We start from the raw sequence: 26,713 nt of genomic DNA, 5'->3' as shown, positions 1-26,713 counted from the left end.
ATTGAAACATGTATAATATCATGTAGGAAACGAGTTGCCAGTCCAGGTTCGATGCATGATACTGATGCTTGGGGCTAGTGCACTGGGATGACCCAGAGGGATGGTATGGGGAGGGAGGAGGGAGGAGGGTTCAGGATGGGGAACACATGTATAACCTGTGGCAGATTCATTTTGATATTTGGCAAAACTAATACAATTATGTAAAGTTTAAAAATAAAATAAAATTTAAAAAAAAGATAAACACAAGGCATGTCAGTATATTTAAAAAAAAAAGAAAGAAATGAAGAATTCCTTCAGATTTTCTTTGTTCAGGAAAGTCTTTATCGCTCCCTCATTTCTGGAGGACAGCTTTGCCAGGTACAGTATCCTTGACAGTTTTTATTTCAACAGTTTGAATGTCATCCCAATCTCTCATGTTATGCAAAATTTCTTTTGAGAAATCCACCTGTTGTCTTGTGGGAGTTTTCCTTCACGTGATGAGTTGCTTTTCTTTTGATTTCCTTCAAAATTCTTTCTTCATCTTCAACTTTTGGCAATTTATTTATAATGTGTCTTCTTGTTTTTGTTGTTGTTATTCAGTTGCTAAGTACTCTCTGACTCTTTTGAGATTCCACGGACTGTAGGCTGCCAGGCTCCTCTGTCCATGGGATTTCCCAGGCAAGAATATTGGAGTGGGTTGCCATTTCCTTCTCCAGGGGATCTTCCTGACCCTGGGGTCAAACTTGTGTCTCCTGCATTGCAAGCGATTCTTTACCACTGAGCCATCTAGGAATCAAAAGCCCCATAGGCTTTCTTTACTCCTTATACTTTATTTTTGCTTCTCTGACTGGATAATTTCAAATGACCTATCTTTCAGCTTACTGATTATTTTCTATTGGTTGTTTTTTCAAGTGAAGTTGAAGTTCTTTATTGATTTCTTCAGATTAGTCATTGTATTATTAAATTCTTCTTTTTAATGAGTTCAATTTATCTTTTGAAGTTCTTGTTTTTGTTTTTTTAATGCAATTTTCCTAATTTTGCCAGTTGTCCATCCATGTATTACAGGCCACAAAATTTCTTCAAGTGGATTATTTTTTAATTCTTTGTTAGATGGTTCATAGATCTTAATTTCTTTGGGGTCAGTTATTGGAGCTATACTAGTTTCCCTTATTGATGTCCTGTTTACCTGATTCTTTATCATCCATTATCCTTGGTATCTGCACACTTGAGTAAGCCATCTTCTCATCCAGACTTTACATGTTTCATTTGGAAGAGATCATCCTACATCAGTCAGCTCAGCTTGGGGTTCTGGATGGGTCAGCTGAGAGCATTCTTAGTCAGGCAAGGCTTGCCACTGGGGTTTCTATTTGGGCAAGGGCATTCCCTGAGCTCTGAGGTTGCATGATTCCAGTGGCTGAGAGCAGTTGAATAGGACTACTACCTTAATTTTTTGGCCAGGCAATTGTAAGATGGGCTCTGTGAATGCTCAGACACTCTGTTCAGACTTCCTAGTTGAGTGGGATTATGTGTTCTACTCAGCTGCTGCGCAGGTCTGTAAACTTGCTTGCCTCCCTGGGCAGGGCCTGAATTGAAGACCATAGCATTGCACCTCAATAACTGGGTACCTACATCTGGTAGAGCTGCCCACCAAACTCCTTAGCCAGATGGGGTCACTGACTCAGCTTTGCATGTGGGCAGAAGCACTGCCTAGGCTTTCTGCTTAAGTGTTATCATAAGATGGGCTATGAGATAAGCTATACTGGTTGCCAGATGTTCTGATTAGGCTTCTGGGTTGGATGGAGCTAGAGGCTATCTTCAGCCATAGACCATCTTTGAATCTGTTTCCAATCCAGTCAGAGGCACAGAAAAACAGTTTCTATGCTGGTACAGCTTCTTGGCTGGGGACCCAAATTGGGAAGGACTGTTGACTGGGCTCCCCTGACAGATGAAGCAAATGGGCAGAGCTGCTCAGCTCAGATGGGCTGTGCTCTATGCTCGGGCATTTACTTCAAACCAGGCTGTAGGGTGGGTTATGCGGACTCCTGGATGCTTTGATCAGGCATTGTTGAGTGGGACTCAAAGCTACTCTTTGAAATACGTGCAGCCACAAACCCACTTTCCTGTTCAAGCAGGGTGACAAATCAGGCTCAATGAAAGGGTCAGCTGGTCAGCTGGAGACCCAAACAAACAAGGCGGAATTTTGCACTAATCATTCTGGTCAGACAGGGCCATTAGCTCAGCTCTACTGGCTGGATTGGTTCCTCAATCCCCACTGTAGGCAGACTAGCGCTTGAACTACACAACTTCCCAGACGCTATGGTTACATTTACTGGTTGGGTGGGCCTGGGGACTGTATTCAACAGTAGGGGGACTATGCAATCTGAGAGAGACAGCAGATTAGGCCTGCACATCTTGTTTGTTGTTGTTCACTCACTGAGTCATGTCCGATTCTTTGCAATCCCATGGACTGCAGCACGCCAGGCTTCCTTGTCCAACACCAACTCCTGGAGTTCACTCAAACTCATATCCAACCATCTCATCCTCTGTCATCCCCTTCTCCTCCTGCCCTCAACTTTCCCAGCATCAGGGTCTTTTCCAATGAGTCAGCTCTTTGCACAGGTGGCCAAAGTATTGGACATTCAGCTTCAGCATCAGTCCTTCCAATATTTTTGTTGTTTAGACGCCCAAATTAGGCAGAACTAAAGAGGCAGTTGATAAGAAAGCCTTCCTCAGTGATCAATGCAAAGAAATAGGGGAAAACAACAGAATGGGAAAGACTAGAGATCTCTTCAAGAAAATCAGAGATACCAAGGGAACATTTCATGCAAAGATGGGCTCAATAAAGGACAGAAATGGTATGGACCTAACACAAGCAGAAGATATTAAGAAGAGGTGGCAAGAATACACAGAAGAACTGTACAAAAAAGATCTTCACCACCCAGATAATCACGATGGTGTGATCACTGACCTAGAGCCAGACATCCTGGAATGTGAAGTCAAGTGGGCTTTAGAAATCATCACTACAAACAAAGCTAGTGGAGGTGATGGAATTCCAGTTGAGCTATTTCAAATCCTAAAAGATGATGCTGTGAAAGTGCTGCACTCAATATGCCAGTAAATTGGGAAAACTCAGCAGTGGCTACAGGACTGTAAAAGGTCAGTGTTCATTCCAATCCCAAAGAAAGGCAATGCCAAAGAATGCTCAAACTACTGCACAATTGCACTCATCTCACATGCTAGTAAAGTAATACTCAAAATTCTTCAAGCCAGACTTTAGCAATACGTGAACCGTGACTTCCTGATGTTCAAGCTGGTTTTAGAAAAGGCAGAGGAACCAGAGATCAAATTGCCAACATCCACTGGATCATCAAAAAAGCAAGAGAGTTCCAGAAAAACATCTATTTCTGCTTTATTGACTATGCCAAAGCCTTTGACTGTGTGGATCACAATAAACTGTGGAAAATTCTGAAAGAGATGGGAATACCAGACCACCTGATCTGCCTCTTGAGAAATCTGTATGCAGGTCAGGAAGCAACAGTTAGAACTGGACATGGAACAACAGACTGGTTCCAAATAGGAAAAGGAGTTCGTCAAGGCTGTATATTGTCACCCTGCTTATTTAACTTATATGCAGAGTACATCATGAGAAACGCTGAGCTGGAAGAAACACAAGCTGAAATCAAGATTGCCGGGAGAAATATCAATAACCTCAGATATGCAGATGACACCACCCTTATGGCAGAAAGAGAAGAGGAACTAGAAAGCCTCTTGATGAAAGTGAGAGTGGAGAGTGAAAAAGTTGGCTTAAAGCTCAACATTCAGAAAATGAAGATCATGGCATCTGGTCCCATCACTTCGTGGGAAATAGATGGGGAAACAGTGGAAACAGTGTCAGACTTTATTTTTTTTTGGGGGGGGGGTGGGGTGGCTCCAAAATCAGTACAGATGGTAACTGCAGCCATGAGATTAAAAGATGCTTACTCCTTGGAAGGAAAGTTATGACCAATCTAGATAGCATATTGAAAAGCAGAGACATTACTTTACCAACAAAGGTCCGTCCAGTCAAGGCTATGGTTTTTTCTGTGGTCATGCATGGATGTGAGAGTTGGACTGTGAAGAAAGCTGAGCACCGAAGAATTGATGTTTTTGAACTGTGGTGTTGGAGAAGACTCTTGAGAGTCCCTTGGACTGCAAGGAGATCCAACCAGTCCATTCTGAAGGAGATCAACCCTGGGATTTCTTTGGAGGGAATGATGCTGAAGCTGAAACTCCAGTACTTTGGCCACCTCATGCGAAGAGTTGACTCATTGGAAAAGACTGATGCTGGGAGAGATTGGGGGGAGGAGGAGAAGGGGACAACAGAGGATTAGATGGCTGGATGGCATCACTGACTCGATGGACGTGAGTCTGAGTGAACTCCGGGAGTTGGTGATGGACAGGGAAGCCTGGCGTGCTGCGATTCATGGGGTCGCGAAGAGTCGGACACGACTGAGCGACTGAACTGAACTGAACTGAAAAAGGGAGTTCTCTGGGAGACGAAGCCTCATCTTATATCTGCAAATTACAGTGGTCCCCAACCTTTTTGACACCAGGGGCATTTCACAAAGACAATTTTTTCATGGGCTTGGGTGGAGGGGATGGTTTCAAAATGATTCAAGCACATTGCATTTTTTGTGCACTTTATTTCTCTTATTATCACATCAGTTCCACTTCATGTCATCAGGCATTAGATCACGGAGTTTGGAGTGTGTGTGTGTGCTTAGTTGCTCAGTTGTATCTGACTTTTGCGACCCCATGGACTCTAGCCCACCAGGCTCCTTTGTCCACTGGGATTCTCCAGGTAAGAATACTGGGTCCTGCACTCCTTCAGGGGATCTTCCCAACCCAGGGATCAAATTCAGGTCTCCTTCATTGCAGGCAGATTTATACCAAATAAGCCACCAGGGAAGCCCCTGTACAAATGGACTCAGCTGCTGGCTGGGATCTCTATGCAGGTACCACTGTGAGGAGAAGTATGGTCTGCAGAGATGTAAGTGCTGCTTGCTCCAGTAAGTGCTGGTTGCTCCAGCACTAAGCTCCATATCCTTTCTCTGTTCCAATCTGGTGTCCATGCTGAAGCCCCACAGATTCTTGCATCTTCTTGATGCAAGACTCAGATGAATCACCCAGGAAGTGATCCACAATGCTGGGAAGCTGGATGTCCACCTTGGGCTCTCTTTTACCTACTGGGAGAAGTTGTGGGCTCAGAAAGACCCTCTGCAGTGCTGACCTGGGGGAGGGACAAGTGGTCAGACTGTGACTATTCTTCTCATCCTTCCATGCAATCCTTCTCCATCTCTGTGAACCAATGGAGTACTTGAGCCTCTGCCCTGTCTTCTGGGATTTTTGTCGTAATGTGTTGTCTGTAAGTAGCTGCTAATTGGTCTTATGTGAGAGACTCTGCTTTAAAATATCTGAATTCTACAGGGATAGTTACAGAGTTTGGGATCAACATATACACACTGCTATATTTAAAATGGATAACCAACGAGGACCTACTATATAGCACAAGAAACACTGCTAAATGTTATATGGCAGCCTAAGGCAGAGGGGAGTCTGGGGGAGAATGGATACATGTAACCTCAGATATGCAGATGACACCACCCTTATAGCAGAAAGTGAAGAAGAACTAAAGACCCTCTTGATGAAAGTGAAAGAAGAAAGTGAAAAAGTTGGCTTAAAGCTCAACATTCAGAAAACTAAGATCATGGCATCTGGTCCCATCGCTTCATGACAAATAGATGGGGAAACACTGACAGACTTTATTTCGGGGAGCTCCAAAATCTGCAGATGGTGACTGCAGCCATGAAATTAAAAGACACTTGCTCCTGGAAAGGTAAGATATGACCAACCTAGACAGCATATTAAAAAGCAGAGACATTACCATCTTTCTAAAAAAAATTAAATAAATAAATAAAATTAAAAGCAGAGATGTTACTTTGCAAACAAAGGTCCTTCTAGTCAAGGCTATGGCTTTACCAGTAGTCATGTATGGATGTGAGAGTTAGACTGTAAAGAAAGCTGAGCACCAAAGAATTGATGCTTTTGAACTGTAGTGTTGGAGAAGGCTCTTGAGAGTCCCTTGGACTGCAAGGAGATCCAACCAGTCCATTCTAAAGGAGATCAGTCCTGGGCGTTCATTGGAAGGAATGATGTTAAAGCTGGAGCTCCAATACTTTGGCCACCTGATGGGAAGAGCTGACTCATTGGAAAAGACCCTGATGCTGGGAAAGATTGAGGGCAGGAGGAGAAGGGGATGACAGAGGATGAGATGGCTAGATGGCATCACCGACTCAATAGAGATGAGTTTGAGTAAACTCCAGGCATTGGTGATTGACAGGGAGGCCTGATGTGCTGCAGTCCATGGGATCGCAAAGAGTCGGACATGACTGAGTGACTGAATTGAACTGAACTGGATACACTTATATGTGTGGCTGAGTCCCTTTGCTGTCCACCTGAAATTGTCACATTGTTAATTGGCTACACTTCACTATAAAATAAAAAGTTCAAAAATAAAGAAAAAATGTTTGAGTTCTATACACTAAATTTTCAGTTTGATATATTAGTTTTCCAAGAGACAAGTGCTTCAATAAATTTAATGTTCATTAAAATTCAAGTAACTGTTTACTTCAGTTCATAGAAACCTTCACCTATTCCAGAAATTAAAAGTTCCCTAAAATAATATAAAGATAAACATTATTTTAAATTTTAGAGAGAAAAGGCCTCCTTAAGTGAAGCGTGACTCCTAAGTGTGATAAAGAAAAATATTTCATTGTGTATATGTATCACAGCTTTCTTATCCATTCATCTGCTGATGGACATCTAGGTTGCTTCCATGTCCTGGCTATTATAAACAGTGCTGCGATGAACATTGGGGTACACATGTCTCTTTCAATTCTGGTTTCCTCAATGTGTATGCCCAGCAGTGGGATTGCTGGGTCATATGGAAGATCTGTTTTCAGCTTTTTAAGGAATCTCCACACTGTTCTCCATAGTGGCTGTACTAGTTTACATTCCCACCAATGGTGTAAGAGGGTTCCCTTTTCTCCACACCCTCTCCAGCATTTATTGCCTGTAGACTTTTGGATAGCAGCCATTCTGACTGGTGTGAAATGGTACCTCATTGTGGTTTTGATTTGCATTTCTCTGATAATGAGTGATGTTGAGCATCTTTCATGTGTTTGTTAGCCTTCTATGTGTCTTCTTTGGAGGGATGTCTGCTTAGGTCTTTGGCCCACTATTTCTGAGATAAATTCTCTGTCCTTTGCTTCATTTGCTATTATTTTCTCCCATTCTGAAGGCTGTCTTTCCACATTGCTTATAGTTTCCTTTGTTGTGCAGAAACTTTTAAGGTTAATTAGGTCCCATTTGTTTATTTTTGCTTTTATTTCCAATATTCTGGGAGGTGGGCCATAGAGGATCCTGCTGTGGTTTATGTCAGAGTGTTTTGCTTATGTTTTCCTCTAGGAGTTTAATAGTTTCTGGTCTTTCGTTTAGATCTTTAATCCATTTTGAGTTTATTTTTGTGTATGGTGTTAGAAAGTGTTCTAGATGTCCATTAGCAGATGAATGGATAAGAAAGCTGTGGTACATATACACAATGGAATATTACTCAGCCGTTAAAAAGAATACATTTGAATCAGTTCTAATGAAGTGGATGAAACTACAGCCTATTATACAGAGTGAAGTAAGCCAGAAAAAAAAGCACCAATACAGTATACCAATGTATATATATGGAATTTAGAAAGAAGGTAATGATAACACTGTATGTGAGACAGCAAAAGAGACACAGATGTACTGAACAGTCTTTTGGACTCTGGGAGAGGGTGAGGGCAGGATGATATGGGAGAATGGCATTGAAACATGTAAAATATCATATGTGAAACAAATCACCAGTCCAGGTTTGATGCATGATACAGGGTGCTCAGGGCTGGTGCACTGGGATGACCCAGAGGGATGGGATGGGGAGGGAGGTGGGAGGGGGGTTCAGGATGGGGAACACATGTACATTCATGGCAGATTCAAGTGAATGTATGGCAGAACCAATACAATATTGTAAAGTAAAATAAATTAATTAACTAAATTAATAAAAAAGAAAAAATAAAATAAAATAATAAAAAAGAAAAATATTGTCTTATATATTATACATAAGATAAAAATCATGAAAAACTAAGTTGAAAGGTAATGAAAATATACCAAGTGAAAATACAAAAAGACATAATCAGTACTTTCTATAATCAGTAATCTATAATTACTTTCTATAATCAGTAAAGAAAAGGAGGAAGACAAACAAATAGAAAATCAATGAATAAAGAAAATAAAATAGCCACGCATGGAATAATTGACAAATAAGTAACAGAACAGGTGCTCTGTCTCACAGATAATGTGGAAGTATTAGTTAAAACAATAAAAGAACATTTGTGCCTATTAAAAATTGATAATGTAATATATTAGTAAGGGTTTGAAGAAATGTATACATGTATTGTATATGTGGCTACTAATTAAAAGCTTTTGCAGAAAGTATCTATACTTAAGGATTTATAAGATGCATACTATTTGACATGGAAGTTTTTCTTCTCTATTTCTACTTTATAGAATATTCAAATACATTCACGGAGATGTATATGTAATAAAGTTTCATGCAACAGTATCTACAGCAAAACGTTAGCCAAACTGTCTGGAAAGATAGAATCCAAATGTTAACAGTGTAACTGGAAAGGCAAAAAATCAGGAGAAAGGATTATGGAATCAGTTTTTATTCAACGTGCTTCTATTTTTATATATATATATTTTTTATTTTTCAACTATGAATTCTTACATTAATTGTAAAAATCTTCAATTTTAAAAGTGATAAAGTGGAAGTGCAGAAATAACTCATCCTCTCTGAAAGTACAAATATACTTCTCAGAAAAATAAAAATGGATGTACATAGTCATATCATGTTTCATCTTGATTTCCTGAACATCAGTTAAAAAATAGCTCAGTGTACGGCCTATTTCTTCACAATATATATGAGGGATACCATATGTTGCAGGAAAATTCAGCCAAAATAGAGGGGAAAAGAATATTACTAATAGTTTCTGAGTTAAATCTTCATCTTTCCATCAAAATTAATTCCACTTGAAATCAAGTCAAAGAAGGTGCTTGTCAACCCCCCTCCCCATGCAAATGAATCTCCAACATTTAAAGCATCTATATCAAATTTACAAGTTATCTTACATATGCAATTAACAAACAGACCAGTGTCAGGAACACAACATTTACTTGCATCTTGCAGGTAACAGACGGATGCACCAGAATGTCGACTACTTCATTTATCTTCTGATAGTTTGAGATCAACACTAGCATAATTCTTCTCACAAATAAAGAAAAACTGCCTGGTGCACACTGTGGCAGCTACTTTGGTTGCTGTGACATATGCACAGTTGTTGTTTATTTTTGAATTCAACAGATTTCTGTTAAAGAGGGGAAAAATAAAAATTGAGTCTAATATTCAGACATAAATCATATTTCCAGTAGATATACTACTATAGACAAGAAGGGAGTTATATGTTTAGTTATCTCTCTATTTATTCACTTAACAAACATTTCTAAAATATTATCATATTACCAAGATTCTGGAATGTAGATACAGAGTAAATCTATTTCTGTCCTCAAGGAGTTTACACAAAGAGAGGGAAAGATGCATTTATTTGGCACAGAAGAGTGGCTTCTAACTCAGACAAGGGGGAAAGAGTTTGCCAAGAAACACAGTTTTGATGTGGGAAGATTTTAGCTGACTGAATCCCTGCATAGAATGTGATGCATACTTTATGAATGATTAAATCAATGCACGCACAAATAAATAACTGATATACTTATCTCATAAATTAGTGACCCCAAAAAAAACATAATTCAAAAAGATGCATGCACCCAATGTTCATTGCAGCATTATTTACAGTAGGCAGGATGTGGAAATAACCTAAATGTACATCAACAGAGAAATGTATAAACAAGATACAGTACATATATTCCATAGAATATTACTCAGCTATAAAAAAGAATGAAATCAGGTCATTTGCAGAGACATGAATAGACCTAGAGACTGTCATACAGAATGAAGAAAGTCAGAAAGAAAAACAACACGTATATATATTGTACATGAAGGTGAAAGAGGAGAGTGAAAAAGTTGGCTTAAAACTCAACATTCAGAAAATGAAGATCATGGCATCTGGTCCCATCACTTCATGGGAAATAGATGGGGAAACAGTGGAAACTGTGTCAGACTTTATTTTGGGGGGCTCCAAAATCACTACAGATGGTGACTGCAGCCATGAAATTCAAAGATGCTTACTCCTTGGAAGAAAAGTTATGACCAACCTAGATAGCATGTTGAAAAGCAGAGACATTACTTTGCCAACAAAGGTTCATCTAGTCAAGGCTATGGTTTTTCCTGTGGTCATGCATGGATGTGAGAGTTGGACTGTGAAGAAAGCTAAGCACTGAAGAATTGATGCTTTTGAACTGTGGTGTTGGAGAAGACTCTTGAGAGTCCCTTGGACTGCAAGGAGATCCAACCAGTCCATTCTGAAGGAGATCAGCCCTGAGATTTCTTTGGAGGGAATGATGCTAAAGCAGAAACTCCAGTACTTTGGCCACCTCCTGTGAAGAGTTGACTCATTGGAAAAGACTCTGATGCTGAAAGGGATTGGGTGCAGGAGGAGAAGGGGATAACAGAGGGTGAGATGGCTGGATGGCATCACTGACTGGATGGACGTGAGTTTGAGTGAACTCCGGGAATTGGTGATGGACAGAGAGGCCTGGCGTGCTGTGATTCATGGGGTCACAAAGAGTCGGACACAACTGAGTGACTGAACTGAACTGAACTGAACACACATATATGGAATCTGAAAAATTGGTAAAGATGATCTTATTTACAAAGTAGAAATAGAGACACAGACGTAGAGAACGAACATATGGACACCAAAGGGGAAAGGGGGCTGGGTGGGATGAATGGGGAGGTTGGGACTGACATATATACACTATTCCTACTATGTATAAAATATGTAACTAATAAGAACCTTTTGTATAGCACAGGGAACCCTACTCAATGCTCTATGGTGACCTAAATGGAAAAGAAATCCAAAAAGGAGAGAATTTGTGTTTATGTGAGATTTATGTATATATGTTGCTGATTGACTTCTTTGTACATTAGAAACTAACAGCACATCGTAAAGCAACTATGGTGGTGGTGGTTTAGTCGATGAGTCATGTCCAACTCTTCCGACCCCATGAACTGTAGCCCACCAGGCTCCTGTGTCCATAGGATTTTCCAGGCAAGAATACTGGAGTGGGTTGCTATTTCCTTCTCCAGGGCATCTTCCTGACCTGGGGATCAAACCCTGGTCTCCTGCATTGCAGGCAGATTCCTTACTGACTGAGCTACCAAGCAACTAAAAATAAAATAAATTAATGATTAGGATTTAACCAGATGAAGAGTGGAACTACAGATAATCCAGATAAAGGATATAGTATGTGCAAATGTGCAGAAATATAAAAGAGTGCATCTCATGTGATTAACTGCAAATTTGGAACAAATCTTTATTACAGCAAATAAAAGGCACTCTAAATACTAGTGTAGTGTAAAAAGGACCAAATTCAGAAGTAGGTGACCTAGTTCTCAGCCCATCTCTGCCACTTGTAGTTGTTAAGACTTTTTTAGTTTATTTATTAATAGTATCTGTCGGGGCGGCATGTATATAATCTTAAAAATTATCATAGAAAATTACATCATGAAAAATGGGGAAAAATATAGCACACTGAGTCCAACCCAATTCATTTTCAGATTGTTTCTTAATGGTGTATTATTTGTAATATGAAATGGGCTTTGCTAGACAGTGACGAAATCTAGATAAACAGTGAAGATATTTGATTTAGACCATGGAACTAGTCATTGAGGGCTTCCCTGGTGGTTAAGCAATAAACAATCTGCCTGCCAATGCAGGAGACACTGGTTTGATATGTGGATTGGGTAGATCCCTTGGAGGGGGAAATGGCAAGTCACTCCAGTATTCTTGCCTGGGAAATCCCACAGACAGAGGAGCCTGGAGGGCTACAGTGTCAGCTATAGGATCTCAGAGTCACAACAACCTAGCTACTAAAACAACAACAACAGCAACTAGTCACTGAAACCCTACATTTCCAGCTACCCTCTATTTATGTCTATAAAATTCATTAATATCCATATTGATAATTTTTAAGTTGTTAAGCAACCATCCACCATAACCTGCCCATCTTGGATGGCTAGTGGAGGTGATGGAATTCCAGTTGAGCTATTTCAAATCCTAAAAGATGATGCTGTGAAAGTGCTGCACTCAATACGCCAGCAAATTTGGACAACTCAGCAGTGGCCACAAGACTGGAAAAGGTCAGTTTCCATTCCAATCCCAAAGAAAGGTAATGCCAAAAAATGCTCAAACTACCGCACAATTGCACTCATCTCACATGCTAGTAAAGTAATGCTCAAAATTCTCCAAGCCAGGCTTCAGCAATATGTGAACCATGAACTTCCAGATGGCCAAGCTGGTTTTAGAAAAGGCAGAGGAACCAGAGATCAAATTGCCAACATCCACTGGATCATGGAAAAAGCAAGAGAGTTCCAGAAAAACATCTATTTCTGCTTTATTGACTATGCCAAAGCCTTTGACTGTATGGATCACAATAAACTGTGGAAAATCCTGAAAGAAATGGGAATACCAGACCACCTGACCTGCCTCTTGAGAAATCTGTATGCAGGTCAGGAAGCAACAGTTAGAACTGGACATGGAACAACAGACTGGTTCCAAATAGGAAAAGGAGTACATCAAGGCTGTATATTGTCACCCTGTTTATTTAACTTCTATGCAGAGTACATCATGAGAAACGCTGGGCTGGAAGAAGCACAAACTGGAATCAAGATTGCTGGGAGAAATATCAATAACCTCAGATATGCAGGGAGAAGGCGACAGCACCCCACTCCAGTACTCTTGCCTAGAAAATCCCATGGACAGAGGAGCCTGGTAGGCTGCAGTCCATGGGGTCCCAAAGAGTCGGACATGACTGAGCGACTTCACTTTCACTTTTCACTTTCATGCATTGGAGAAGGAAATGGCAACCCACTCCAGTGTTCTTGCCTGGAGAATCCCAGGGATGGGTGGGTTACCGTCTATGGGGTCGCACAGAGTCAGACACGACTGAAGCAACTTAGCAGCAGTAGCAGCAGATATGCAGATGACACCACCCTTATGCCAGAAAGTCAAGGGGAACTAGAAAGCCTCTTGATGAAGGTGAAAGAGGAGAGTGAAAAAGTTGGCTTAAAGCTCAACATTCAGAAAACAAAGATCATGGCATCTGGTCCCATCACTTCATGGGAAATAGATGGGGAAACAGTGTCAGACTTTATTTTTTGAGGTTCCAAAATCACTGCAGATGGTGACTGCAGCCATGAAATTCAAAGATGCTTACTCCTTGGAAGAAAAGTTATGACTAACCTAGATAGCATATTGAAAAGCAGAGACATTACTTTGCCAACAAAGGTCCGTCTAGTCAAGGCTATGGTTTTTCCAATGGTCATGTATGGATGTGAGAGTTGGACTGTGAAGAAGGCTGAGTGCCGAAGAATTGATGCTTTTGAACTGTGGTGTTGGAGAAGACTCTTAAGAGTCCCTTGGTCTGCAAGGAGATCTAACCAGTCCATTCTAAAGGAGATCAGTCCTGGGTGTTCTTTGGAAGGAATGATGCTAAAGCTGAAACTCCAGTACTTTGGTCACCTCATGTGAAGAATTGACTCATTGGAAAAGACTCTGATGCTGGGAGGGTTTGGGGGCACGAGAAAAAGGGGACAACAGAGGATGAGATGGCTGGATGGCATCACTGACTCGATGGACATGAGTCTGAGTGAACTCCAGGAGTTGGTGATGGACAGGGAGGCCTGGCGTGCTGCGATTCATGGGGTCACAAAGAGTCGGACAGGACTGAGTAACTGAACTGAACTGAAGCAACCATCGAGTATTATGTGTTGTGTGCTGTGGATTAACAAAAGGTCAGAGACAGAATATTTTAGATTGGATGTGAGATGGTAAAGAAAAGGAAATGCTAATTAGGAGCATAAAAGGGGAATGAATTTCAAAGCAGGAGACCAAGAATGACTTCAAAGAGAAAACAAATTTTAACTGAAAGTATTACTGGTTGAGGAAACTGCATGAATACAAGTATAGAAACATGGAAGTCAGCAGTGTTTTTTGTAATGCCAAGGATATTTTACAAAATTAAAATTAGAATTGCTCTTGAGGTCAGAAAATCTTGCTTAATGAAACTTATCTGTGCAATTCATTTCCATAGTTAACAAGTAAACTGAAGCTTTCAAGTGTTTTGGATACTTACAGTTTATATTGTATCAAAGAACCATCTTCCCACATCCAGGGGCTGACACTTCCTTTTCGAGATAATCCAATCCAATAAAAATAAGACACCAAAGACTGAACAAAGTTCTGTGAAGGAAGAACCCTACATGTAATTTAATCCCTAGTCTTTTTTTTTTAACAATAAAAAATGAAAATAATGTGAACGCACACTGCCATATTTAAAATGGATAACCAAGAAGGACCTAGAGCATGGAACTCTGCTCAATGTTATGTGGCAGCCTGAATGAGAGAGAAGTTTGGGGGAGAGTGGATACATGTATATATATGGCTGAGTCCCTTTGCTGTTCACCTGAAACTGCCACAACATTGTGTGTTAATTGGCTATATACCCCCATACAAAATAAAAAGAAAATAATGTGAAGACAAACAATTATGATTTTTACCAAAATCTTTTTTTTACATTTTCAATTAGGACTATTTATTACTGTCTAATCATTTCTTCTGCTTCCCTGGTGGAAGGAAACACAAGAGACACGGGTTTGATCCCTGGGTTGGGAAGATCCCCTGGAGAAGGGAAGGGCTACCCACTCCAATATGTGCCAAAAGTATCAACATATTAAAAGATCCATTATTATTAAAGGACTTCAAAACAGAGAAACATGAAAAAAGGGCAACTCCCATAATGGTTTCATGAGAGATGCCTTTTTGTTCAGAAACCTCAGTTTCCTTCCTAGAGCAGATGTAGAGCATCATTACCAGAGCTTAATGTTTTTCTGAGACAAAACTAAAATTGAGACACTGTAATTCCCACCAACAAGGGATTCTTTTTATTCACTACGAAGTTTTCTATTTGACTTGAAAAGACAAGTTATTGTCATTTAACAAACACATGAGTTTCAGATGTTCTTTAAAAATTTTTAGCAATTTTCTCCTTGCATATAAAAAAATGGGAAAAATTTACAACTTCAGAACTCATTACCTGTTCATCTTCATCTTCTATCTTCAGCAGATGAGAGCCCTGGTTGGTGCAGAATTTCCGACTCTCTTCGAAGGTTTTATCTATGTCAGAAAAATAGTAGCATTTCTCTTCACAGCAAGACCATTTGTTCCTGTACTTTTCTTAAAAAAAAAAAAAAAGTTTTTAAGTTAGTCTAATTCTCTTCCTGGAAAGTTTTGCTCCAGACATCCTTCCCAGCTCTACAGGACTTACTACTTTCCATGAGCTCTGAGGACATCACTGCTAACTCAAAATGCAAAATAACGTATCTGTCGTTCAGAGGGAAAGAGTACTTTTCTTTTTCTGCAAAGTTTTCTCCAAGATGCCATGGGCACCAGGACATGAATGTAAGAGTAGGAAATATTTAAGAGCACAAAAACTGTATTGCTTTTGATATTTAATTTTTATATCAATACTAACAATGCTTTCCTCCAGGAACTCTCTAGCTTCATCAAAGTATGGTGACTATTAGTTTGGGTTTCCTTGGTGGGTCGATGGTAAAGAATTAGCATGCCAATGTGGAGACAAAAGAGACACGGGTTCGATCCCTGGGTCAAGAAGATTCCCCTGGATGAGGAAATGGCAACCCACTCCAGTATTCTTGCCTGGGAAATCCCATGGACAGAGGAACCTAGTGGGCTACACTCCATGAGGTTACAAACAGTTGGACACAAGTTAGCAACTAAACCACAACAACAGCAATTATTAGTTTAAAGAAAGAAAATAATCCATTTCTCCTTTCTCCTACCCATCAAATTTTACCATCTGAAAAATGTAAGAACAAAAAATAAAGTTACTAAAAAAGCATCTTTAAAGTATTTTCATAGAAGACAAAACCAAAGTAACTAAATTATATTCTAGCAAGAATATTTTAAGCAACTAGTTGCTAGTGGTAAGCAAAACACACAGAGAGTTAAAGTCCCACCAGAGTGCTTATCAAAACTAGTAGATGGATATAGATAAGAGTCTTATTGAATTGACTGTTGACCTGGAGAAACTTCAGGGAAGCTCTCTGAATTTTCAGGTTCTCCATGACTTTGAGAGATAGGATGGGATTGCTTGCAAGGTAAATTTTACCCATATGACCAAGTCAGGAGTTGGGATATGTTTCAAGGGACTTGAGTTAGCAAAGTGATACACAGGAGAGTTGTTGCTATTTGGTCCCTTAAGCCTTACCCGACTGTTTTTGCAACCCCATGCAACCCCAAGGAGCCTGCCAGGCTCCTCTGTCCATGGGATTTCCCAGGCAAGAATACTGGACTGGGTGACCATTTCCTTCTCCAGATCTTTCCAACCCAACAATCGAACCCACATCTCCTGCATTCGCAGGTGGATTCTTCACTACTGAGCCACCTGGGAAGTGACATAAGACAGTACCATTTCACAAGGGATCAGTGGAAAATATTGTCTTATAAAGAAGTAGGAAACTACTAAGCAATTATACTATATCTTATCCATACTAAATTGAATGCACTGAAAGATTTCCTTTGCTGATTGATATGACTCTTAAAGAAACTCAAAAGTTATTTCATTTCTTATTTGCAAAGTCAGTTAACTGACAGACCAATAAACAGAAACTACTAAATTTTGATTATCTACAGTTCAAAGATGCAGGCAAACCATGTGGAAAGAAATTGTATCTTCTTGAATAAAAAATATCTCTACCATACTTCACTTTTGTAGATCATGAGTTTAATAATAAAATGGAGATTGCCTGGCAATAAGTCATTATACCAATTTTTAATTATGAGTGCTTGTATGTTACTACATACCTGAGTTTAACCAATCCTTTGAAAAGCATTTATTTTTCATAGGAGTCCTGGCTTTCTCATATTCCTGCGTGTCATTATCCAACATGTTCTGATCATATTCCTGCGGGTCACTATCCAACATGTTCTGATAATTAAAATAATTTTGAAAATCTGAAAATCATCAGCAGAAGACAGTTAGTTAGTTAGACAGTTAGTTTAACAGGTAAAATATAAACTTTTTACACTAAACTTTTCATTTGCAAAATGAAGAAAACATATATATATAATATTATAAATCAGAAAAAAAATTTAAATCTTCTCCCATAATTTCAATTTTGTTTCTCACATTCTAGAAACTGTATGAGAGAGTGAAATCTTCAAATGTCAACATAGTTCATTCTTTTTTTTTTTTTTTTGTATTTCTCTTTTATTATTCTTATTTAATAAAGAACAGACATACAATTAGTTTGTTGAAAAGTTAGAACCCAGGCTTTCTGGCTTCAAATCTCTCTATTTTCCTTTTATTTTTAATTTAAATTTATTCATTTTAATTAGAGGCTAATTACTTTAAAATATTGTTTTGGTTTTGCCATACATCAACATGAATCCACCACGGGTGTACACGTGTTCCCAATCCTGAACCCCCCTCCCACCTCCCTCCCCATACCATCACTCTGGGTCATCCCACTGCACCAGCCCCAAGCTTCCTGTATCCTGCATCGAACCTGGACTGGCAATTCATTTCTTATATGATATTATACATGTTTCAATGCCATTTTCCCAAATCATCCCCCCCTTAACTCTCCTTTTAGGAAAAGACAAAATGTTTAGATAAAATTTAACATAAAGAATGAAGTTTCTCAACCCAATAAAAAAGTGGAAAAAAAAAACCTGAACAGACATTTCTCCAAAGAAGACATACAGATGGCTAACAAACACATGAAAAGATGTTCAACATCACTCATTATTAGCGAAATGCAAATCAAACCCACAATGGAATATCACCTCACACTGGTCAGAATGGCTGCCATCAAAACGTTTATGAACAATAAATGCTAGAGAAGATGTGGAGGAAAGGGAACCCTCTTGCATTGTTGGTGGGAATGTAAACTGATACAAACACTATGGAAGATGGTATGGAGATTCCTTTAAAAAAAAAAAAAAAGGAATAAAACCACCATATGACCCAGCAATCCCACTTCTAAGCATATACCCTGAGGAAACCAAAATTGAAAAACGCACATGTATCCCATTGTTCATTGCAGCACTGTTTACAATAGCTAGAACATGGAAGAAAACTAGATGTCCATTGATAGATGAATGGATAAAGGAGTTATGGTACGTATACACAATGGAATATTACTCAGCCATAAAAAGGAATGGAGTTGAGTCAGTCCTGAGGTGGCCGAACCTAGAACTTATTACACAGAGTGAAGTAAGTCAGAAAGAGAGAGATAAATATCATATTAACATATTGTAACACACCTATACAGAATCTAGAAAAATGGTACTGAAGAATTTACTTACAGAACAGCAGTGGAGAAACAGACATAGAGAATAGACTTGTGGACATGGGGAGAGGGGAGTGGGGGGTGAGATGTGTGGAAAGAGTAACATGGAAACTTACATTACCATATGTAAAATAGATAGCCAATGGGAATTTGCTTTATTGGGGAGGGAGACAGGAGGGAGGTTCAAAAGGGAGGAGATATATGTATTATACCTATGGCTGATTCATGTTGAGGTTTGACAGAAAACAACAAAATTCTGTAAAGCAATTATCCTCCAATAAAAACATAAATAAAAAAAAAAGAATGAAGTTTCTGTAGAATACTTACACTTAGTAGCAAAAAATGCTGATATTCCCAAAAGGATGACACATATAATTCCTAGTATTACTGCTATAATACGTCCAGAAGATGCTGCTTGGAACACTGTCAAAAGAATGTGTAAACTGAAGATAAAGTGCCACAAGGCTACAATCAAGGTAATATTCTCTGAGCTTTTGTCTCACAAAAGCATACAGGTTAAGAATGAATTAGCACTGTCACGAAGTAGCTATTGTAACCCATTCAGTTCACAGGAGTATCATTTCACTTATTAAGGAAAAAAAAAAAAAACTTACCATCTATTAGAAGTATTTGCCTCTGTTTTTAAATCATTGGTGCTCCCAATTTAAACATTATTTGGTGATGCAAAGGCAATGAGGGGAAGGGATGTAATTTTTTCTTTTCTTTCCAAGTAACATTTACTTTTTTAAAATCACCAATCTGTTATTTCTTATCTTGCTTACAATATGCATGGTATTTCCCTTATTTGGAGCTGTGCATGTGCATTCAGTCATGTCTTTGTAACCCCATGAACTGTAGTCCTCCAGGCTCCTCTGTCCATGGGATATTCCAGACAAGAATACTGGAGTAGGTTGCCACTTCCTATTTCCTTGTAAATCTTATTACTTCTAAGATAGAAAAGAAAAACACCAATAACAAAAATATTGTTTTTAAAATTTAGATGACTACTGGAACCCTTCCTAGTTGATATTCAGAGGAGGGATATAGTAAGAGAGTGTCTCTGAGTAAATAAACATAGAGCTAAGAAATACTAATTACTATAGTCAATTAAGACCTAGTTAAGATTCAACTGAAAGACTAAGGGAAGAAATCACTTGCATTTCTATATACTAACAATGAAAAATCAGAAAGAGCAGTTAAAGAGTCAATCTCATTCACCATTTCAACAAAAAGAATTAAATATCTAGGAATAAACTTACCTAAGGAGATGAAAGAACTGTACACAGAAAATTATAAGGCACTGATGAAAGAAATCAAAGATGACATAAATACATGGAGAGATATTCCATATTTCTGGGTAGGAAGAATCAATATTGTGAAAATTACCATACTACCAAATGCAATCTACAGATTCAATGCAATCCCTATCAAATTACCAATGGCACTTTTCACAGAACTAAAACAAAAAATTTCACAGTTCATATGGAAACACAAAAGACCCCAAATAGCCAAAGCAGTCTTGAGAAAGAAGAATGGAGCTGGAGGAATCAAGCTTCCTGACTTCAGGTTATACTACAAAGCTACAGTCATCAAGACAGTATGATAATGGCACAAACACAGAAATATAAACCAATGGAACAAGACGGAAAACTCAGAAATAAACCCATGCACCTATGGGTACCTTATTTTTGACAAAGGAGGAAAGAATATGCAATGGGGCAAAGACAGCCTTTTCAGTAAATGGTGCTGGGAAAACTGGACAGCTACAAGCAAAAGAATGAAATTAGAACACTTCCTAACACCCTACACAAAGATAAACTCAAAATGGATTAAAGACCTAAATGTAAGACCAGAAACTATAAAACTCTTAGAGGAAAACATAAGCAGAACACTTGATGACATAAATCAAAGCAAGATCCTCTATGATCCACCTAGAGTAACAAAAATAAAAACAAAAGGAAACAAGAGGGATCTGATTAAACGTAAAAGCTTTTACACAGCAAAGGAAACTATAAGCAAGGTGAAAAGAAAACCCTCAGAATGGGAGAAAATAATAGAAAATGAAATAACTGACAAAGGATTGATTTCCAAAATATACAATTAGCTCATACAACTCAATACCAGAATAACAAACAACCCAATCAAAAAGTGGGAAAAAAACACCTAAACAGACATTTCTCCAAAGAAGACATACAGATGGCTAACAAACACATGAAAAGATGCTCAACATTGCTCATTATTAGAGAAATGCAAATCAAAACTACAATGAGATATCACCTCACACCAGTCAGAATGGCCCTCATCCAAAAGTCTACAAACAGTAAGTGCTGAAGAGGGTGTGGAGAAAAGGGAACACTCTTGCGCTGTCGATGGGAATGTAAATTGATAAAGCCACTATGGAAGACTGTATGGAAATTCATTAATAAACTAGGAATGAAACCACCATAAGACCCAGCAATCCCACTCCTAGGCATACACCCTGAGGAAACCAAAATTAAAAGAGACACATGTTCATTGCAGCACTATTTACAGTAGTTAGGACAAGGAAGCTCCCTAGATGACCATGGACAGATGAATGGACAAAGAAGTTGTGGTAAATATACACAATGGAATATTCAGTTCAACTCAGTTCAGTCACTCAGTCACGTCCAACTCTCTGCGACCCGATGAGCCACAGCACGCCAAGCCTCCTGTCCATCACCAACTCCCAGAGCCCACCTAAACCTATGTCCATTGAGTTGGTGATTCCATCCAACCATCTCATCCTCTGTCGTCCTCTTCTCCTCATGCCCTCAATCTTTTCCAGCATCAGGGTCTTTTCCAATGAGTTAGCTCTTCGCATCAGGTGGCCAAAGTATTGGAGTTTCAGCTTCAACATCAGTCCTTCCAATGAATACCCAGGACAGACCTCCTTTAAGATGAACTGGTTGGATCTCCTTACAGTCCAAGGGCCTCTCAAGAGTCTTCTCCAACACCACAGTTCAAAAACATCAATTCTTCTGCACTCAGCTTTCTTTAGAGTCCAACTCTCACATCCATACATGACCACTGGAAAAACCATAGCCTTGACTAGATGGACCTTTGTTGACAAAGTAATGTCTCTGCTTTTTAAATGTTGTCTAGTTTGGTCATAACTTTCCTTCCATGGAGTAAGCGTCTTTTAATTTTATGGCTGCAATCACCATCTGCAGTGATTTTGGAGCCCAGAAAAATAAAATCAGCCACTGTTTCCACTGCTTCCCCATCTATTTGCCATGAAGTGATAGGACCAGAGGCCATGATCTGAGTTTTCTGAATGTTGAACTTTAAGCCAACTTTTTCACTCTCCTCTGTAGCATCACCTGAATATCTGAGGTTATTGATATTTCTCTCGGCAATCTTGTTTCCAGCTTGTGCTTCCTCCAGCTCAGCATTTCTCATGATATACTCTGCATATAAGTTAAATAAGCAGAGTGACAATATACAGCCTTGACGTACTCCTTTTCCTATTTGGAACTAGTCTGTTGTTCCATGTCCAGTTCTAACTGTTGCTTCCTGACCTGCATATAGGTTTCTCAAGAGGCAGATCAGGTGGTCTGGTATTCCCATCTCTTTCAGAATTTTCCACAGTTTATTGTGATCCACACAGTCAAAAGCTTTGGCATAGTCAATAAAGCAGAAATAGATATTTTTCTGGAACTCTCTTGCTTTTTCAATGATCCAATGGATGTTGGCAATGATGGGTTACCCCAGGCCCAAGGCCAGGGGTGGTGGCCAAGAGGAGCTACCCCACACCAGAGGTAAGGAGCAGTGGCTGTGCTTTGCTGGAGCAGCCATGAAGAGAGACCCCACGTCCAAGGTAAGAGAAACCCAAGTAAGATGGCAGGCACTGAGATAGGGCATCAGAGGGCAGACAGACTGAAACCACAATCACAGACAACAGGCCAATATGATCACATGGACCACAGCCCTGTCTAACTCAATGAAAATAAGCCATGCCATGTGGGGCCACCCAAGATGGACAGGTCATGGTGGAGAGGTCTGACAGTTGTGGTCCACTGGAGAAGGGAATGGCAAACCACTTCAGTGTTCTTGCCTTGAGAACCCCATGAACAGTAGGAAAAGGCAAAAAAGATAGGGCACTGAAAGATGAACTCCCCAGGTTTGTAGTTGCCTAATATGCTGTTGGAGATCAGCAGAGAAATAACTCCAGAAAGAATGAAGGGATGGAACCGAAGCAAAACAACCCCCAGTTGTGGATGTGACTGGTGATAGAAGCAAGGTTCGATGCTGTAAAGAGCAATATTGCATAGGAACCTGGAATGTTAGCTCCATGAATCAAGGCAAATTGAAAGTGGTCAAACAGGAGATGACAAGAGTGAACATCGACATTCTAGGAATCAGGGAACTAAGATGGACGGGAATGGGTGAATTTAACTCAGATGACCATTATATCTTCCTATGACCATATATATTCCTACTGCATGCAGAAATCCCTCAGAAGAAATGGAGTAGCCATCAGAGTCAACGAAGAGTCCGAAACGCTGTACTTGTATGCAATCTCCAAAACGACAGAATGATCTCTGTTTGTTTCCAAGGCAAACCATTCAATGTCACGGTAATCCAAGTCTATGCCTCAACCAGGGACTCTGAAGAAGCTGAAGTTGAACAGTTCTATGAAGACCTATAAGACCTTCTAGAACTAACACCCCCCTCCCCCCAAAAAAAGTGTCCTTTTAATTATAGGGGACTGGAATGCAAAAGTAGGAAGTCAAGAAACACCGGGAGTAACAGGCAAATTTGGCCTTGGAATACAGAATAAAGCAGGGCAAAGGCTAATAGAGTTCTGTGAAGAGAATACACTGGTCATAGCAATGGAATATTACTCAGCCATAAAAAGGAATGCATTTGAGACAGTTCTAAGGAGGTGGATGAGCCTAGAACCTATTATACATACTGAAGTGAGTCAGAAAGAGAAAGAAAAATACCATATTCTAACACATATATATGGAATCTAGAAAAATGGTACTGAAGAATTTATTTAAAGGGCAACAGTGGAGATACAGACATAGAGAATAGACTTATGCACACGGAGAGAGGGGGAGAGAGGGGAGGAGAAGGTGAGATGTATGGAAAGAATAACATGGAAACTTACACTACCATATATAAAATAGATAGCCAATGGGAATTTGCTGTATGGCTCAGGAAACTCAAACAGGTGCTCTGTATCAACCTAGAGGGGTGGGATGGGGAGGGAAAAGGGAGGGAGGTTCAAAAGGGAGGGAATATATGTATACCTATGGCTGATTCATGTTGATGTTTGACAGAAAACAACAAAATTCTGTAAAGCAATTATCCTGCAATAAAAAATAAATTAATTTAAAAAGAAAAGAGGCTAAGGGAAGGACTCCCTGGTGGTCCAGTGTTTAAGACTTTGCCTTCCAATGCAGGAGCTGCAGGTTTGATTCCTAGTCAGTGAACTAAGATCCCACATGCTTCACAGCCAAAAAAACAAAACATAAAACAGAAAAAATATTGTAACAAATTCAATAAAAAACTTTTTTAAAATGGTACACTTAAAAAAAAAGTCTTAAGAAAAACAGGCTAAAGGAGAAATTCCAGACTATGGCAATGGAGAAGGAAAGAAATGGAAAGCACACTCTAGGTCCTAGAAAGCCCTCTGAAGAAAGAAGCAGGTAGGAAGTTGAAGGCACCCTGATCTTATGTCCTGCTTTCATTTTGCTCAGGCAAGTCACAGTCACATCCAGTCTGAACTATCACAGAAGTCCTCTGACTGGTCTCCCTTTAGCACAGTAACTCAAAGTAGACACATACTACTGAAAAATATTTTTAATTAGTTGAGTGAATCACTCAGGGACAAATTGAGAAATTGACTGTGTGGAAATTGTCCTGGTAGAAATTTATTCTTTTCCATACCTCAAGAAAAATGTGTAGTTTGGGGAAGAAAGTATTATTTGGAGTATTCTTTACATATAATTGCATATTTAATTAATAGTAACTCTCAAAAATTGAAAGGTTATCATGTGGTAACCTAGATAGCATATTAAAAAGCAGAGACATTACTTTGCCAACAAAGATCCGTCTAGTCAAGGCTATGGTTTTTCCAGTGGTCATGTATGGATATGAGAGTTGGACTGTGAAGAAAGCTGAATGCCAAAGAATTGATGCTTTTGAATTGTGGTGTTGGAGAAGACTCTTGAGAGTCCCTTGGACTGCAAGGAGATCCAACCAGTCCATTCTAAAGGAGATCAGTCCTGGGTGTTCATTGGAAGGACTGATGCTAAAGCTGAAACTCCAGTACTTTGGCCACCTCATGTGAAGAGTTGACTCACTGGAAAAGACTCTGATGCTGGGAGGGATTGGGGGCAGGAGGAGAAGGGGAGGACGGAGGATGAGATGGTTGGATGGCATCACTGACTCGATGGACGTGAGTTTGAGTAAACTCCGGTAGTTGATGATGGACAGGGAGGCCTGGTGTGCTGCGATTTATGGGGTCGCAAAGAGTCGGACACAACTGAGTGACTGAACTGAACTGAACTGAACTGAATGGTTTTTATAATCTCATTTAGTCCCAACAATCACTCTAAGACTGTTACCATTCTTACTTTACAGATGAGGAAACCGAGGTGTAGATACTGGTAATTAGGTAACTGGCCTACTGTTAGATCAGCTACAAATTGGCACTTGTTGGCATCTAACTCTATAAGGATTAAATTTGGTACAGCTGCAGCTGCTGACTTCCAACACTCCCTGAAAGGAGTTCAGGGTGGAGAGCAGAAATGAGGCACTCTGTGCTCTGGGGTGGCTGGGGGTGGGGAGGGAGATCTGGCAAAACAGGTCTTCAGATAGATATTTTTAGAAGCTGATTTTATAAGCCCAATTCTTCTGTCTCCTCCTATCTAGAAAAGCACTAAAATCCTTCATAGTGATGACTGTTCCTCATGACCAGCAAAATCTTTATGAGATTAGCAGAAACCTTCTGGGAAAATATGTGCCTGATTGCACATACTCTCCCTTCACAAAAATCATATATATACTGACCTTCCTCCTGTCTCTTTGGAGAAATTTCTCAGAGTTATCTGAGGTGCTCTCTCCTCGGCTACTGTCCTCATTTTGCCTCAAATAAAACTTAACTTGAAACTCTCATATTGTGCATTTTTTAAGTTGACAGTTACATTGTTAATTATTGATGGAATATGTTAAAACCCAGTTCTGACTACAAAATGCATTGAGCTTTGCCCCCAACTTCTTATGATGATAACTTGAAGTGAGGTACTATTTTAAAGGAAAATAGGTATTTTTCTAAGAGAAATGTTCTCAAGTTTAGTCTAGAATACTTATCTGTTGGATTCCTGGAAGTCAGAAAAACCCTGAGCTTTCTGCAAGAAATAAGCCATTCTCTCTTCCACAGTGCCCTCAAAATCTCCAATGAGGTGATCCAGATAATTACTTCTACACTGCGTAGTTTGAATAAATAGGATTAAAGAGCATTTTTCTCTAGTAGAAGACACATTAAAATTTAGCTGCAATAATAATTCTGGTGTTCTCTATGGTTTCCTAAAAGATCATGAAAAATTCTCAATGGTCTAACATTCAGAGCATGATGGAAATTTAAAATCTTGCACATACCTTTCTTTCTGTCATGTTCAGGAATTCCTTGTATTTGTTGAGTTGTTTGGATCTGAGGCTGAGAATGAAATTCTGCATTCCTGTGAGGCCTTTTTAACCTGTTATTCTGTGTTGCTTCATAGAATAAAAATGTCCTCAGCATTAATTAGCATATTGAGACAATTGCAGAAATAATCATTATCCCAGAGGAAAAAATACAGAGACCAGGGTGAGATGTGTTGGTATAAGGAAGACACATTGTTCCCCAGACCATCAGGAGCACAGATTGACCCCCACAGCCCCACCCACTCTCAGGTTTGCTTACCCAGATTTTAGAATCTGGCAACATCTCTGGTCAAGATACAAAGAGACTCAGCATGCATTTTAGAGCATAAGTTCCAGAACCAAGATTTCCAGGTTTAACCCTGGTTCTATCACTTATTTATG

General features: G+C 39.4%; 1 protein-coding gene across 2 annotated transcripts in view; it reads right to left on the bottom strand.

Moving 5' to 3' along the window:
• Positions 1-8,786: 8,786 nt before the first annotated feature.
• LOC133248106 (C-type lectin domain family 7 member A-like) overlaps positions 8,787-26,713 on the bottom strand; it is a 55,385-nt gene continuing 37,458 nt past the window's right edge. For both annotated transcript variants that reach the window (XM_061417859.1, XM_061417860.1), the window contains 6 exons: positions 26,288-26,401; positions 18,986-19,081; positions 17,169-17,318; positions 15,379-15,518; positions 14,419-14,525; positions 8,787-9,473 (listed from right to left, as the gene is read on the bottom strand). In XM_061417859.1, coding sequence (XP_061273843.1) covers positions 9,329-9,473; positions 14,419-14,525; positions 15,379-15,518; positions 17,169-17,318; positions 18,986-19,081; positions 26,288-26,401 — 752 coding nt within the window. In that variant the 3' untranslated portion in view covers positions 8,787-9,328. The remainder of the gene's footprint in view (positions 9,474-14,418; positions 14,526-15,378; positions 15,519-17,168; positions 17,319-18,985; positions 19,082-26,287; positions 26,402-26,713) is intronic.

Source organism: Bos javanicus, chromosome 5 (genome assembly GCF_032452875.1).
Source record: "Bos javanicus breed banteng chromosome 5, ARS-OSU_banteng_1.0, whole genome shotgun sequence".
In the NCBI taxonomy this organism is placed as follows: Eukaryota; Metazoa; Chordata; class Mammalia; order Artiodactyla; family Bovidae; genus Bos; species Bos javanicus.
This window is presented reverse-complemented; position numbering and strand designations above follow the sequence as displayed.